At 44.6% G+C, this 14,762-nt stretch overlaps 1 protein-coding gene across 1 annotated transcript in view; it reads right to left on the bottom strand.

Annotated features, from left to right (window-relative positions):
* Positions 1-1,637: 1,637 nt before the first annotated feature.
* Positions 1,638-14,762, bottom strand: part of VSIG10 (V-set and immunoglobulin domain containing 10) — a 21,801-nt gene continuing 8,676 nt past the window's right edge. Inside the window, exons 3-9 of the mRNA XM_058158870.1 lie at positions 13,398-13,703; positions 11,145-11,420; positions 9,774-10,067; positions 8,425-8,535; positions 7,216-7,228; positions 5,763-5,896; positions 1,638-3,815 (exon numbers count right to left, since the gene is read on the bottom strand). Coding sequence (XP_058014853.1) covers positions 3,754-3,815; positions 5,763-5,896; positions 7,216-7,228; positions 8,425-8,535; positions 9,774-10,067; positions 11,145-11,420; positions 13,398-13,703 — 1,196 coding nt within the window. The 3' untranslated portion in view covers positions 1,638-3,753. The remainder of the gene's footprint in view (positions 3,816-5,762; positions 5,897-7,215; positions 7,229-8,424; positions 8,536-9,773; positions 10,068-11,144; positions 11,421-13,397; positions 13,704-14,762) is intronic.

The following is a 14,762-nucleotide window of genomic DNA, read 5'->3' as shown; positions in this document are numbered from 1 at the left end:
CGCCGAAGATCCCAAGAATGAGCCATGCAGTTTAGTGATGCCAAATCCACTTCGTGGGAAGAAGACCCTCAAGTTCAATACCCAGATGGAGCTGAGATAGCCTCCTGCCCGAAGCCCCCCACCCCCAAATGTCTGCCTTTCGCCTGGGGTGACGTAGGACATGATCTTTCTCAGTGACTTGCTACATTCAAGCCCTAGAGCAGGGGTCACCAACCTTTCGGACCTCAGGGACTACTAAATTCATAATTTTAAATCCCGCGGACCAGGGGTGGGTTTCAGCAGGTTCTGACCAGTTCTGGAGAACCGGTAGTGGAAATTTTGAGTAGTTCGGAGAACCGGTAGTAAAAATTCTGACTGGCCCCCATCTATTCTCTGCCTTCCGAGTCCCTGCTGATCGGGAGGAAATGGGGATTTTGCAGTAACCTTCCCCTGGATTGGGGCGGGAATGGAGATTTTACAGCATCCTTCCCCTGCCATGCCCACCAAGCCACGCCCACCAAGCCATGCCACACCCACCAAGCCACACCCACAGAACTGGTAGTAAAAAAATTTGAAACCCACCACTTGAATGGAGATTTTACAGTATCCTTCCCCTGGACTGGGAAGGGAATGGAGATTTTTCACTATCCTTTCCCTGGAGTGGGGAGGGAATGGAGATTTTACAATATCCTTCCCCTGGAGTGGGGAGGGAATGGGGCTTTTACAGTATCCTTCCCCTGGAGTGGGGAGGAATGGGGATTTTACAGTATCCTTCCCCTGGAGTGGGGAGGAATGGGGATTTTACAGTATCCTTCCCCTGGATTGGGGCGGGAATGGAGATTTTACAGCATCCTTCCCCTGCCATGCCCACCAAGCCACGCCCACCAAGCCATGCCACACCCACCAAGCCACACCCACAGAACTGGTAGTAAAAAAATTTGAAACCCACCACTTGAATGGAGATTTTACAGTATCCTTCCCCTGGACTGGGAAGGGAATGGAGATTTTTCACTATCCTTTCCCTGGAGTGGGGAGGGAATGGAGATTTTACAATATCCTTCCCCTGGAGTGGGGAGGGAATGGGGCTTTACAGTATCCTTCCCTGGAGTGGGAGGAATGGGATTTTACAGTATCCTTCCCCTGGAGTGGGGAGGAATGGGGATTTTACAGTATCCTTCCCCTGGATTGGGGCGGGAATGGAGATTTTACAGCATCCTTCCCCTGCCATGCCCACCAAGCCACGCCCACCAAGCCATGCCACACCCACCAAGCCACACCCACAGAACTGGTAGTAAAAAAATTTGAAACCCACCACTTGAATGGAGATTTTACAGTATCCTTCCCCTGGACTGGGAAGGGAATGGAGATTTTTCACTATCCTTCCCTTGGAGTGGGGAGGGAATGGGGCTTTTACAGTATCCTTCCCTTGGAGTGGGGAGGAATGGGGATTTTACAGTATCCTTCCCCTGGAGTGGGGAGGAATGGGGATTTTACAGTATCCTTCCCTTGGAGTGGGGAGGGAATGGAGATTTTACAGTACCGTTCCTCTGCCACGCCTACCAAGCTACACCCACCAAGCCATGCCATCCCACACCCACCAAGCCACACCCACAAAACCGGTAGTAAAAAAAAATTCGAAACCCACCATGGACCAAATATGAATTTTTAAAAAAGATAAATAGTATTTAGTGCAATATAAAACATGCAAATAATTTTTCTGCAGACCACCAAAATTTTCTCACGGACAACCAGTGGTCCTCGAACCACCAGTTGGTGACCACTGCCTTAGAGGACACACAAGGTTTTTAGGTGCTTCAAGGCATCCACACCTAGGCGAGACGGTGATGCTTCCCTGTTTAGTTATTTCCCCCACCCACCCCAAAAACGGGCTGCTGTGACATTTCCTTTCCTGAAACAGACCCTATGTTCTGTCCTCCTCCACCTCCGTCCGAATGATGGCTTATTTAGCTGGCACTATCAGCTCTGGTGACAAAAGAGCCAGCGTCTGCCAAGAGCCCTCGTTATCTTCCACGACGCTGGTGAGTCACAAACTTCAGCTCTAGTCAATCAGTGGATTTGCCTGTTACAAAGAGACACAGCAGCTCTGGATGCCTTTTATATCCTGTGGGGTGTGGCTCCATGACTCAGCACTTCCTAGGCCTGCCCCACCCCTGCTTCTGTTGTTCCCTCCTCTCCTGCCTACAAAACCTAGGGTCCATCCAGGCCTGATTGCTGTCAGCTGGGTCTGCAGGCGTGGCCTGGGGGGGGGAAAGAGTCAGGGGAAGGAGACCTCGTTATCTCCTCCACCTGGCCTGCCTCTGGCTCCTGGAGCTGAGCCAGGGAAGCCGGTGCTCCCGTGGTAAGTCCTGATGGCCCTTCCCCCTCACTGTCCAAGTCACTTTCTGGCAGCAGGCCCGGCTCCGAGTCACTTTCTGGCAGCAGGGCCGGCCCAGGGGGCGCAGACACAACACCCTAAGACCGTGGTGGCGAACCTATTGCAAGCATGCCAAAGGTGACACGCAGAGCTCTCTCTGTGTGCACATGAGCCATTGCCCCAGCTCAGCTCCGTGGCACATGTGTGCGCACCTCCTGCCGGCCAGCTGGTCTTCGGGTCTCCATCAGGCATGCGTGGGGGGCATGGTGCATGTAGCAGGGCCTCGCGGCAGAGGTGGGTTTTAGTTCTGGAGAACCGGTAGAGGAAATTTTGCGTAGTTCAGAGAACCGGTAGTAAAAATTCTGACTGGCCCCGCCCCCATCTATTCTCTGCCTCCCGAGTCCCAGCTGATCGGGAGGAAATGGGGATTTTGCAGTAACCTTCCCCTGAAGTGGGGTGGGAATGGAGATTTTGCAGTATCCTTCCCCTGGAGTGGGGAGGGAATGGGGATTTCGCAGTATCCTTCCCCTGGAGTGGGGAGGGAATGGGGATTTTGCAGTATCCTTCCCCTGAAGTGGGGAGGGAATGGGGATTTTGCAGTATCCTTCCCCTGGAGTGGGGAGGGAATAGGGATTTTGCAGTATCCTTCCCCTGGAGTGGGGTGGGAATGGGGATTTTACAGTATCCTTCCCCTGGAGTGGGGAGGGAATGGGAATTTTGCAGTATCCTTCCCCTGGAGTGGGGAGGGAATGACGATTTTGCAGTATCCTTCCCCTGGAGTGGGGAGGGAATGGGGATTTTGCAGTATCCTTCCCCTGGAGTGGGGTGGGAAGGGATATTTTACAGTATCCTTCCCCTGCCACGCCCGCCAAGCCATGCCCACAGAACCGGTAGTAAAAAAAATTGAAACCCATCACTGCTGCATTTTGGGGGTTCGCGTGCGTGCGCGCTTTGGGCACCGGATCCAGAAAAGGTGAGCCATTACTGACCTACAAGCTTTGACTCCTGTTAAGAGTCATATCCAAAGAGGATCTAAACTGGGATTGGGGGGTGGGAGAAGAATCCAGGACCAGCTGGGAAATCTCTCCCTCTTCCTCCAGCTCTTCCACAGGGTCACAAGGCTTCTCTTTCTCCACGGAAAATTGTCCTGGAAATGCTGCTTCCTCCACTTCCGAAAAAGCCACTTCATTCTTATCCTCGCCTTACGTCACCAACGTTGTTTCAAATTCCACAGGACGCGCAGCTCAGCCAAGCAGCAGCAGGACGGGAAGGAATACGAGGAGAGGCAAAAAAAAAAAGAGATCAACCCAGATGGGGATCACTTTGCAGGAATCCTTTGCAAAGGGTGGCAAGACGGCTTCCGTTCTTAGTACATAAAGCAAAGGAAGAGTTCGTCTGCTCTACGAGGTGGGTTTGGATCGCTGCATTTCCTCCAGGGAAATGGACGTTTCCGGAAACGAGCCTAGAAAAACATGCACCGAAATTAATAAACCTGTAGCCAGGTATGCTGGTTAGCGAGGGGTGCGGTGGCCTAGAGGTGGAGCTCTCGCCTCACAATCTGGAGGCTGTGAGTTCGATCCTAAGTAAAGGCTGATATTTGGCACAATGAGAACATACATCTACTGAACAAAACTCTGCGTTGGCGACAGGAAAAGCATCCGGCCAGTAAGCACTCAGCTCTATTTAGTTGCCCTGACTCCACCCCAATGCAAAGGATTAGGTAAAGGTAAAGGTTCCCCTGGCCCGTATGTGCTAGTCGTTCCCGACTCTAGGGGGCACTGCTCATCTCTCTTTCAAAGCCGAAGAGCCAGCGCTCTCCGAAGACATCTCCGTGGTCATGTGGCCAGCATGACTCAACGCCAAAGGCTCACGGAACGCTGTTCCCTTCCCACAAAAGGGAAGGCTGTTCCCTTCCCTATTTTTCTACTTGCATTTTTTATGTACTTTCGAATTGCTAGGTTGGCAGAAGCTGGGACGAGGAACGGGAGCTCACCCCGTTAACGGCACTTAGGGATTTGAACGGCTGAATTGCCGACCTTTCGATTGACAAGCTCAGCGTCTTAGCCACTAAGCCACCACGTCCCTTAACCACCCCATAATCCCTTGCAGGATTAGAGTCTGGGCAACTGAATGGAGCTAGCAGAGCATCTAATGGCCGGATGCCCTTCCTGTTGCCAATGCAAACATTGGCAACAGGACAAAACGAGACAGAATAATTCCTGCCTGCAGCGTTCCTCAACTCCACTCAGCTTACTTTTACCGATATTTATATATATTTACAGATATATTTACAGACCCCTCACATCCTGGACAGAAACTGCTTCAATTCCTACCCTCAAAACGACGTTATAGAGCACTGTACACTGGAACAATTAGACACAAGAACAGTTTTTTCCCGAAGGCCATCACTCTGCTAAACAAATAATTCCCTCAACACTGTCAAACTATTGACTAAGTCTGCATTACTATTACTATTAATCTTGTCATCGTTCCCATCACCCATTCCTCCCACTTATGACTGTAACTTTGCTGCTTGTATCCTTACGATTTATATTGATATTGATTATTTTCTGATTGCTTATTTGTAGCCTATGACTATCATAAAGTGTTGTATCATTAAGTGTTAAATTTGCACCCTATGACTATCATTGTGTTGTAAGTGTTGTACCTTGATGAAGGTATCTTTTCTTTTATGTACACTGAGAGCATGTGCACCAAGACAAATTCCTTGTGTGTCCAATCACACTTGGCCAATAAAATTCTATTCTATTCTATTCTATTCTATTCTATTCTATTCTATTCTATTCTATTCTATTCTATTCTATTTCTATTTCTATTATGCACCAAGACAAATTCCTTGTGTGTCCAATCACACTTGGCCAATAAAATTCTATTCTATTCTATTCTATTCTATTTCTATTTCTATTATGCACCAAGACAAATTCCTTGTGTGTCCAATCACACTTGGCCAATAAAATTCTATTCTATTCTATTCTATTCTATTCTATTCTATTCTATTCTATTCTATTCTATTCTATTCTATTCTATTCTATTCTATTCCTATTCCTCTATTCTATTCTATTCTATTCTATTCCTATTTCTATTATGCACCAAGACAAATTTCTTGTGTGTCCAATCACACTTGGCCAATAAAATTCTATTCTATTCTATTCTATTCTTATTCCTATTCCTATTCCTATTCCTATTCCTATTCCTATTCCTATTCCTATATTCTATTCTATTCTATTCTATTCTATTCTATTCTATTCTATTCTATTCTATTTCTATTTCTATTTCTATTTCTATTTCTATTTCTATTTCTATTTCTATTTCTATTATGGCCCAAGACAAATTCCTTGTGTGTCCAATCACACTTGGCCAATAAAAAAAAATTCTATTCTATTCTTACTTTCAGTAGATCTGGTAGAACATCCGTTTCCTATCCCTTCCATCTGATGTAACGTCGGTTCGCTGGTGGACTCCAAGTACAGGTCCTCTTCTTCTGAGTCCATAAGTTCAAGGATGTCACCTGCATCTCGATTCCTGCAACAATGAGAAGGAAGGGATGAAGGGACCCTCTTTTTCTCCTCCTTGGGAAGGACCATCCCTTCCAGGTGATGTTCAACAAAGAACACCTTGACCTGTAGCAACGTGACCCAAACTGGCAGGTAGGTCACATTTTCCATCTGGAAACCATGGGAGATATTACCAAAGATGATATTTTTGGTGGTCTCTGAGCATGGTTGTCTTCTTCTTCTTTTTTTGGAAAAATTGTTTTATTTTAAAACAAACCAAATTCAAAGTATCTTTTTTTGAACAAAATATCAGCCAGGTATATAATCACATCAAATTCAGTTTTCCCCCCACCCTCTTATATATTTTATCAATATTTCCCTCTTTTCAATTTCCCTATTTAAATACTCTTAAGAAAAAAAATTCTAATCTAACCCTCCGTCCCGAATTTAAATCTTTAGTCAAATCTCTCCCCTTTTTTTTAAATTCCCCTCTTTTATCTCTTCCCATTTATGGTTAAACCCTATATTCCCATTTACCAATTTCTTTCTTTTCATATCTCAATAACATCAACATCAATTATCTCTTTACATTTCAATAGACATTTTTAAGGTTATTATTCTTAATCTTGTAGAAAAAAGTAGAAAACAAGCTCACGTTCATTCAACTTGGTTGTCTTCTTGTAGATGTGTCATTACCCAATTAGGTCTAGCATTGATGATGTTACCTAGTTGGGTAATGAAACATCTGCAAGAAAACAACCAAGCTCAGAGAGCACCAAAGACCTTACAGACGTCCTCCTGCTTCTCCACCTCTTCCCTTTCTCCTCCTCCTCCTCCTCCTCTTCTCTGCAAACCCCATCCTTCTAGGGCTGATGATGTTACCTAGTTTGGTAGGGAAATGTCTGCACGAAAACAACCAAGCTCAGAGAGTACCAAGGATCCCGCCGTTTAATCCTGAGCTATAAATATTCTCTTCTGTTGTTATCAACAGTTATGATTATTGTTAAACAATAAACATAAACATAAACATAAACAGTTATGATTATTATGTTGTTATCAACAGTTGATTGTTGAACTAGCACAACAACTATTGAGCACTCCGTGACATAGAATCTATAATATTAGACTTAAAAAATACTTATAAATGCCCAATTTCTTTCTTGCCCAAACCTAACCCCAATGAAATTGTGGGTTTTATTCACTGAGTGAAACTTTATGCAAAATTCATATGCTGTACCGCTTCAAGAGAGTCGCGCTACCCCAAGGTTTGACAATCCCTTCTCCGAACAATGGTTCCTGTGGATGAAACGAATTGAGACTTACTAGTTAAGAAATAAAGAAACTTACCGAAGCACGTTCACTGGAAACATGAAAGAGAGAAAAGGAGAAAAATACTTTTATTAAAAAGTTACTCATTTGCTTTCTAAGTTTATACAGTACGCATCAAATGCAATGTCAAAAGTCTATCTATCTATCTATCTATCTATCTATCTATCTATCTATCTATCTTGTATCAATCAATCTATCTATCATATCTATCTTGTATCTATCTATCTATCTATCTATCTATCTATCTATCATATCTATCTATCTTGTATCTATTTATCTATTTATCTATATCTATCTTGTATCTATCAATTGATCGATCGATCGATCTATCAATCTAGTAACCATCTATCTTCTATCTATCTATTGTATCTATCTATCTTCTATCTATCATATATCTATCTATCATATCTATCATATCTATCGATCTATCGATCTATTTCTATCTATCTTGTATCAATCAATCTATCTATCGTATCTATCTATCTTGTATCTATTTATCTATAGCTATCTTGTATCTATCAATTGATCTATCGATCTATCTAGTATCTATCTATCTATCTATCTATCTATCTGTCTGTCTGTCTATCTATCTATCTATCCTTTGCTCAAGAAGCACGAAGCTGAAGACACCAGCCTGAAGATGCTGAGTGAGACCTTATCGAAACATCGCCAAGATACTCTCAACCTTACACGGGAAAAGATCCGAAAATGCCAAGACCTACATACTATCTATCTATCCATCTATTTTCCATACCTACCTATCTACCATCTTATGTATTGGCCAACCATCTTAGCAACGTATATCACATTTAGAAACCTTTGGTTATCTTTTATTTAATGATTCAAAGGGTGCGTCAATATATTCAAAATATTTTTGTTAAGGTTTCAAAGGGAGAGGAGAGATTATGGATTATGGTTTATTGGTGTAATTTAGCTTATGATTGATAGATGCAATAACCTGTATTTTGCTCTGGGAAGTCCTGGTGGGATGGGGGGAAGGGTGGACGGAAGGGGGAAAGGGAGAGGGAGGAGGGTGGGGGGGATGGGGGGAATTAAGTGGTAAAAAAATTTTTGTAAAACTTTTTCAATAAAAAAAAATATTTCCTTTTTCAAAGTTCTTACAGGACCGTCTAAAGGGCAAGCCAAGAAAGGCACATTTTGAAAAGCCAAATGCCTTCCGTTGGTTTGATTACTCCCATGAGCAATTTTCTACAGAACCTCTCTCACCTTTGAAGCACACCTGAGGTCCTGCATAGAGAAGGATTCCAGCAAAGACCAAAACTCCCAACAATAAAAGGACTACAACAGACCCCACAATTCCAGCCACGTTTACAGGCTCTGCAGAGAAAGTTGGAAAGAAAAAAAAAGCATTGAGATGGGAAAAGACGAGAGAGAGGGGGGGAAAGAGAGAGAGGGAGGGAGGGAGAGAGGGAGGGAGGGAGAGAGAGAGGGAGTGGGGGAGGAGGGAGGGAGAGAGGGAGGAGGGAGAGAGGGAGGAGGAGAGAGAGAGAGGAGGAGGGAGGGAGAGAGGAGAGAGGAGGGGAGGAGGGAGTGGGGAGGGAGGGAGGGAGAGAGAGAGGGAGGGAGCGGGAGGGAGGGAGGGAGGGAGGAGAGAGGAAGGAGAGAGAGAGGGAGGGAGGGAGAGAGGGAAGGAAGGAGAGAGAGGAGGGAGAGAGGGAGGAGGGAGGAGGGAGGGAGAGAGGGAGGGAGGGAGAGAGAGGAGGAGGGAGAGAGGAAGGGAGGGAGGGAGAGGGAGAGGGAGAGGGAGAGAGGGAGGGAGAGGGAGAGGGAGGGAGAGAGAGGAAGGGAAGGAGAGAGGAGGAGAGAGAGGAGGAGGAGGGAGAGAGGGAGGGAGGAGAGAGGGAGGGAGGAGGAGGGAGGGAGGGAGAGGAGGAGGAGAGAGAGGGAGGGAGGGAGGGAGGGAGAGAGGGAGGGAGGAGGAGAGAGAGAGGAGGGAGGGAGGGGAGGGAGAGAGGGGGGAGGGAGGGAGAGAGAGAGGGAGGGAGGGAGAGAGGGAGGGAGGGAGAGAGAGAGGGAGCGGGAGGGAGGGAGTGGGAGGGAGGGAGCGAGGGAGGGAGGGAGAGAGAGGGAGGGGAAGGGAGGGATGGAAGGAGAGAGAGAGAGAGAGAGAGAGAGAGAGATGAAAATGTTAGAAAGCAACTTCTCCTCCTCCTCCTCCTCCAATGGACTTATGGCCATTTTTCAAACTTACGACCATTGCAGCATCCCCGTGACTCTAAGATCAAAATTTGAATGCTTGGCATATTGGTTTATATTTGTGACGGTTGTTGGCTTTCTGACAAACAAAGTCAACGGGGGTGTGTGTGTGTGTGTGTGCCAGATTCACTTTACAGTCCTTTGACTTGCTTAACGACTGCAGCGATTCCCTTAACAACCGTGGTGGGAAAGGTTGTAAAATGGGTCGTAAAACCCACTTGACCAATGTCTCGCGGAGCAAGAGAAATGTTGGGCTCCGTCGTGGGTCGTACGTCAAGGACTTGCCTGTCCTTTTCAACATTTCAATGGCTGAAAAACGGGGCCCAAAAAAATGCCAACCTTTAAACGTTGCTACTTACCTGTCACCTTCAGGTGAACATAGACCTCTCTCAGGCCCAGGGGGTTCTCAGCCTTGCAGATGTAGCTTCCTCGGTCTCTGCTGGTGGAGCAATTCTGGATGACAAGGGTGGAGACCCCGTCCGTTTGGCTGACGAGAAACCTGCCCCCTGACCGGATCTCCATCTCCACCTTGGAGAGGTTGCGTAGCCAGGTGATCCTCGCAGCTGGGTTGCCGGCTGTCAATTCACAGGTCATCTCTACGGATCTCCCCACAAAACAGCTCCTCATCGGGTTGGACATGACCGAGGGCCTCTCTGACGCAAGAGGGAAGCAAAGTGGAGTTGGAAGGATAGGAAGGGCACCTTTTAACAGATGAACAGAGTCCGGAGGGACCTTGTAGGTCATCTAGTCCAATCCCCCACCCACCTAAGCAGGAGACCCTACACCATTTCTGACAGATGGCAGTCCAGTCTCTTCTCGAAAGCCTCCAGGGATGAAGCTCCCGCAACTTCTAAATAATAGAGTCGGAAGGGACCTTGTAGGTCATCTAGTCCAACCCCCCATGCACCCAAGCAGGAGACCCTACACCATTTCGGACAGGTGGCAGTCCAGTCTCTTCTTGAAAGCTTCCTCTGATGAAGCTCCCACAACTTCCGAAGGCAACTTCTCTTCCATCGGTTGATTGTTCTCACTGTCAGGAAATTTCTCCTTATTTCTAGGTTGAATCTCTTCTCAGCTGATCGTCGGAACTTTGTTTTTTGTTTTTTGTTTTACTTTTTAAGCATTTTTTTACTATTGGTTCAGGCGAATAGGTAGTAAAAAAAATGCTTTAAAAATGTTTTTTTTTAAAAAAAAGGCTCGGATGATCACGTGGCACAGCATTTTTTTGCAACCTATTTGCCCGAACCGGGTAGTAAAAATATGCTTTAAAAAGATTTTGAAAAGGTTCCCAAGATCGCAGCTGTGCTGCACAATCGTTGGAACCTTTTTTTTTTTTTTTTACTTTTTTAAAGCATTTTTTACTACCGGTTCAGGCGAATAAAAAATTATTTTTAAAAAAGAGGTTACGACGATCGCGTGGCACAGCTGTGATCGTCGGTGGGGAAGGCCTGTTTTTTGCTCTCTTCAGGCTCCAAAGCCTTTCTAGGAGCCTGGGGAGGGTGAAAACGGCCTTCCCCAGCCCCCCAGAGGCCCTCCGGAGGCTGGAAACAGCCCATTTCCCAACTAGGGAGAGTGAAAAACAGGCCTACTGGGCCATCGCGTGCCAAAAGTGGAGGGAGCGCGGGATGGGGGGTTGGCACGCAATGGCAAAAAGGTTACCCATCACTGATTTGGAGTCTTGGGATGTACCACAAAATTGTTCAGTTCAGGGGGTCTCATCCTTGACTCACCCAAGCGCGAGGTGCAATTCTGCATCTCCTTCTCATTCGCGATATGGCTTCCGCGACAGATAAATTCCTTGCCCCAAAGCTGGCGGGATCCTTGCAGAGACACCACTGTATCGTTGGCAAGGTGGGTCGTGTTGGAATCCATGACGAGATCCTCCGGGTTGATCCACTGGAGTGTAGGGGATGGGTAGCCCCCCGGCCAGCTGCATGACAGTTGAACGACCTGAGAGTTTTCCATGGAGGTTTCGGCCCGACATTTCGGTGACGAAGGTGGGGGATCTGAAGAGAGAAGCTTGCAAAAAGGACTGGGAAGTAGCAATGGGTCATATTTTTACATTTTTTATAAAAATGTTTATTGAATTTCCAAAAGTTAAAATAAGGTAAAGGTAAAGGTTCCCCTCGCACATACGTGCTAGTCGTTCCCGACTCTAGGGGGCGTTGCTCATCTCCATTTCACAGCCGAAAAGCCACCTCTGTCCGAAGACATCTCCGTGGTCATGTGGCTGGCATGACTCAACGCCAAAGGTGCATGGAACGCTGTTCCCTTCCCACCAAAGGTGGTCCCTAATTTTCTACTTGCATTTTTTACATACTTTCAAACTGCTAGGTTGGCAGAAGCTGGGACAAGTCACGGGAGATCACCCTGTTACGCGGCACTAGGGATTCGAACCGCTGAACTGCCGACCTTTCGATCGACAAGCTCTGCGTCTTAGCCACTGAGCCACTCATACATAATAATACATAATAAAAAAATAAATAATGTATAATAATACACAATACAAAAAAAAGCACAATACACAAAAACAAAACAAACAAACAAACATTCAAAATGGAAGACGAAACCGTCAAAGAAACAATGATTAGTTGGGCAAGAAATTCTGGACATAATATTTATCTGGATCCATGGATAGATTATGGGAGAGAAACTACAAGCTAACGATGTCAGCTGCTTACAAACAAAATCTGTACAAAATGTTTTATAGATGGCATTTGCCACCAACGAGATTGGCCAGGATGTTTCCAAATAGGTCCCCAAATTGTTGGAGATGTGGTCACAAACAAGGGACGTTCTACCACATGTGGTGGACCTGCCCTAAGATTAAGAAATTTTGGGGGAAGATAAAAATCTGGCTGGATGAAATAACAGGGCAGAAAATAGAAAAAAAGAAAAAAACTGAAACTATTACTATTGGGCATTCTGGAAGGGAAAATGGAAAGAAATATACAACATATCTTATTACACATATTGACGGCATGTAGAATTGTGATAGCACAGAATCCCATTTCTATTCTATTCTATTCTATTCTATTCTATTCTATTCTATTCTATTCTATTCTATTCTATTCTATTCTTACCTTGAGCAGAGGACTAGAAGACCTCCAAGGTTATTTCTTACCTTGAGCAGAGGACTAGAAGACCTCCAAGGTCATTTCCTTCTATTCTATTCTATTCTATTCTGTTCTGTTCTGTTCTGTTCTGTTCTGTTCTATTCTATTCTTACCTTGAGCAGAGGGTTGGACTAGAAGACCTCCAAGGTCATTTCCTTCTCTTCTCTTCTCTTCTCTTCTCTTCTCTTCTCTTCTCTTCTCTTCTCTTCTCTTCTATTCTATTCCACTCCATTCCACTCCATATATTCTATTCTATTCTATTCTATTCTATTCTATTCTATTCTATTCTATTCTATTCTATATTCTATTCTATTCTATTCTATTCTATTCTATTCTATTCTATTCTATTCTATTCTATTCTATTCTATTCCAATCCACTCCACTCCATATATTCTATTCTATTCTATTCTATTCTATTCTATTCTATTCTATTCTATTCTATTCTATTCTATTCTATTCTATTTGATTTGATTCGATTCGATTCCACTCCACTCCACTCCACTCCATATATTCTATTCTATTTTATTCCACTCCATATATTCTATTCTGTTCTGTTCTGTTCTGTTCTGTTCTGTTCTGTTCTGTTCTGTTCTATCAGGAAATTTCCCCTTAGTTCTACAGTTGGTTGGCTCTCTCTTTGAAAAGCGTCCATCCGTTATCATTTAGTTCTTGCTGACTTTGAATCTTTTAATTCCTCATGCTGAATGCTTTTAATCTTTTTAAATGCTTCAAGGAAATAATTCCTTCAGAGAAAGGCACAGAGCCAACAATTCTGCGCACTTTCAGAAATGCAACATTCCCCTGGGGGGAAAAAAAATAAACGACACCCACGGTACACACCCTGCCGATATTGTTTGTCATACGTACAGTACACCAAGAGTTCACGGGTGGCGGACTTCTGACGTTGGCTCAACAAGTTGGTGGCCAGGCAGGAGTAATTCCCTTGGTAGTTGGGCATGACGTTTTTTAGCACGAAAGAACTCCGTGAGCCGTTGACATCGGTGAACGGTTCCTGCGCGGAACCAAGTGGTTTAAAATCCCACTTAGTGGCCGAATCAGGCCTTGAGTCACTGCTGCAGGTGAAATTCAAGACATCGTGTCTTTTGGCATAAAGCGTGCCATTTGGCAATATCCCGGTGGGAGATATGCTGACCTCCATCCGGTCTGGTCCATCTGGAAAGCAAGCAAGTCAAAATAAAAGTGTTAAATTATCAGGTTGATGTAAAAAATTGATTTTGGAGTCTGGAGGACAGAAGTGGGACCTTGTGCATCTGCAAGACTCAAGACCCTCAGCTTTTTCCCGAAGGCCATCACTCTGCTAAACAAATAATTCCCTCAACAATGTCAAACTATTTACTAAATCTACACTACTATTAATCTTCTCATCGTTTTCATCACCCATCTCCTCCCACTTATGACTGTATGATTGTAACTTTTTGTTGCTATCATTAAGGGTTAAATTGCAACCTAAGACCATCATTTGTGTTGTAAATGTTGTACCTTTGATGAAGGTATTTTTTTTTCTTTTTCTTTTATGTACACTGAGAGCATATGCACCAAAACAAATTCCTTGTGTGTCCAATCACACTTGGCCAATAAAATTCTATTCTATTCTATTCTATTCTATTCTATTCTATTCTATTCTATTCTATTCTATCAGAGGTTTTTCTTGTTACTTTTAAAAGCATTTTTTCTTCAGCCAAAAAAATGCGTTTAAAAGTAAACAAAAAAAAAGCCTCTGATGATTGCGCGACTCAGCTGGGATCACCAGAGGCTTTTAAAAGCATTTTTTCTACAACTTCTTCGGCTGAAGAAGTTGTAAAAAAAAATGCTTTTAAAAGGCTCCTCTGACGATCCCAGCTGAATTGCCTGATCGTCAGAGCCTTCTGTAGGATACAAGCAACAAAGTTACAGTCATAAGTGGAAGGAGATGGGTGATAGGAACTATGAGAAGATTAATAGTAATGCAGACTTAGTGAATAGTTTAACAGTGTTGAGGGAATTATTTGTTTAGCAGAGTGATGGCATTCGGGAAAAAACTGTTCTTGTGTCTAGTTGTTCTGGTGTGCAGTGCTCTGTAGCGTCGTTTTGAGGGTAGGAGTTGAAATAGTTTATGTCCAGGATGCGAGGGGTCTGTAAATAATTTCACAGCCCTCTTTTTGACTCGTGCAGTATACAGGTCCTCAACGGAAGGCAGGTTGGTAGCCATGGTTTTTTCTGCAGAAGACAACC

The sequence above is a fragment of the Ahaetulla prasina genome, chromosome 15 (assembly GCF_028640845.1).
Source record: "Ahaetulla prasina isolate Xishuangbanna chromosome 15, ASM2864084v1, whole genome shotgun sequence".
Lineage (NCBI taxonomy): Eukaryota > Metazoa > Chordata > Lepidosauria > Squamata > Colubridae > Ahaetulla > Ahaetulla prasina.
This window is presented reverse-complemented; position numbering and strand designations above follow the sequence as displayed.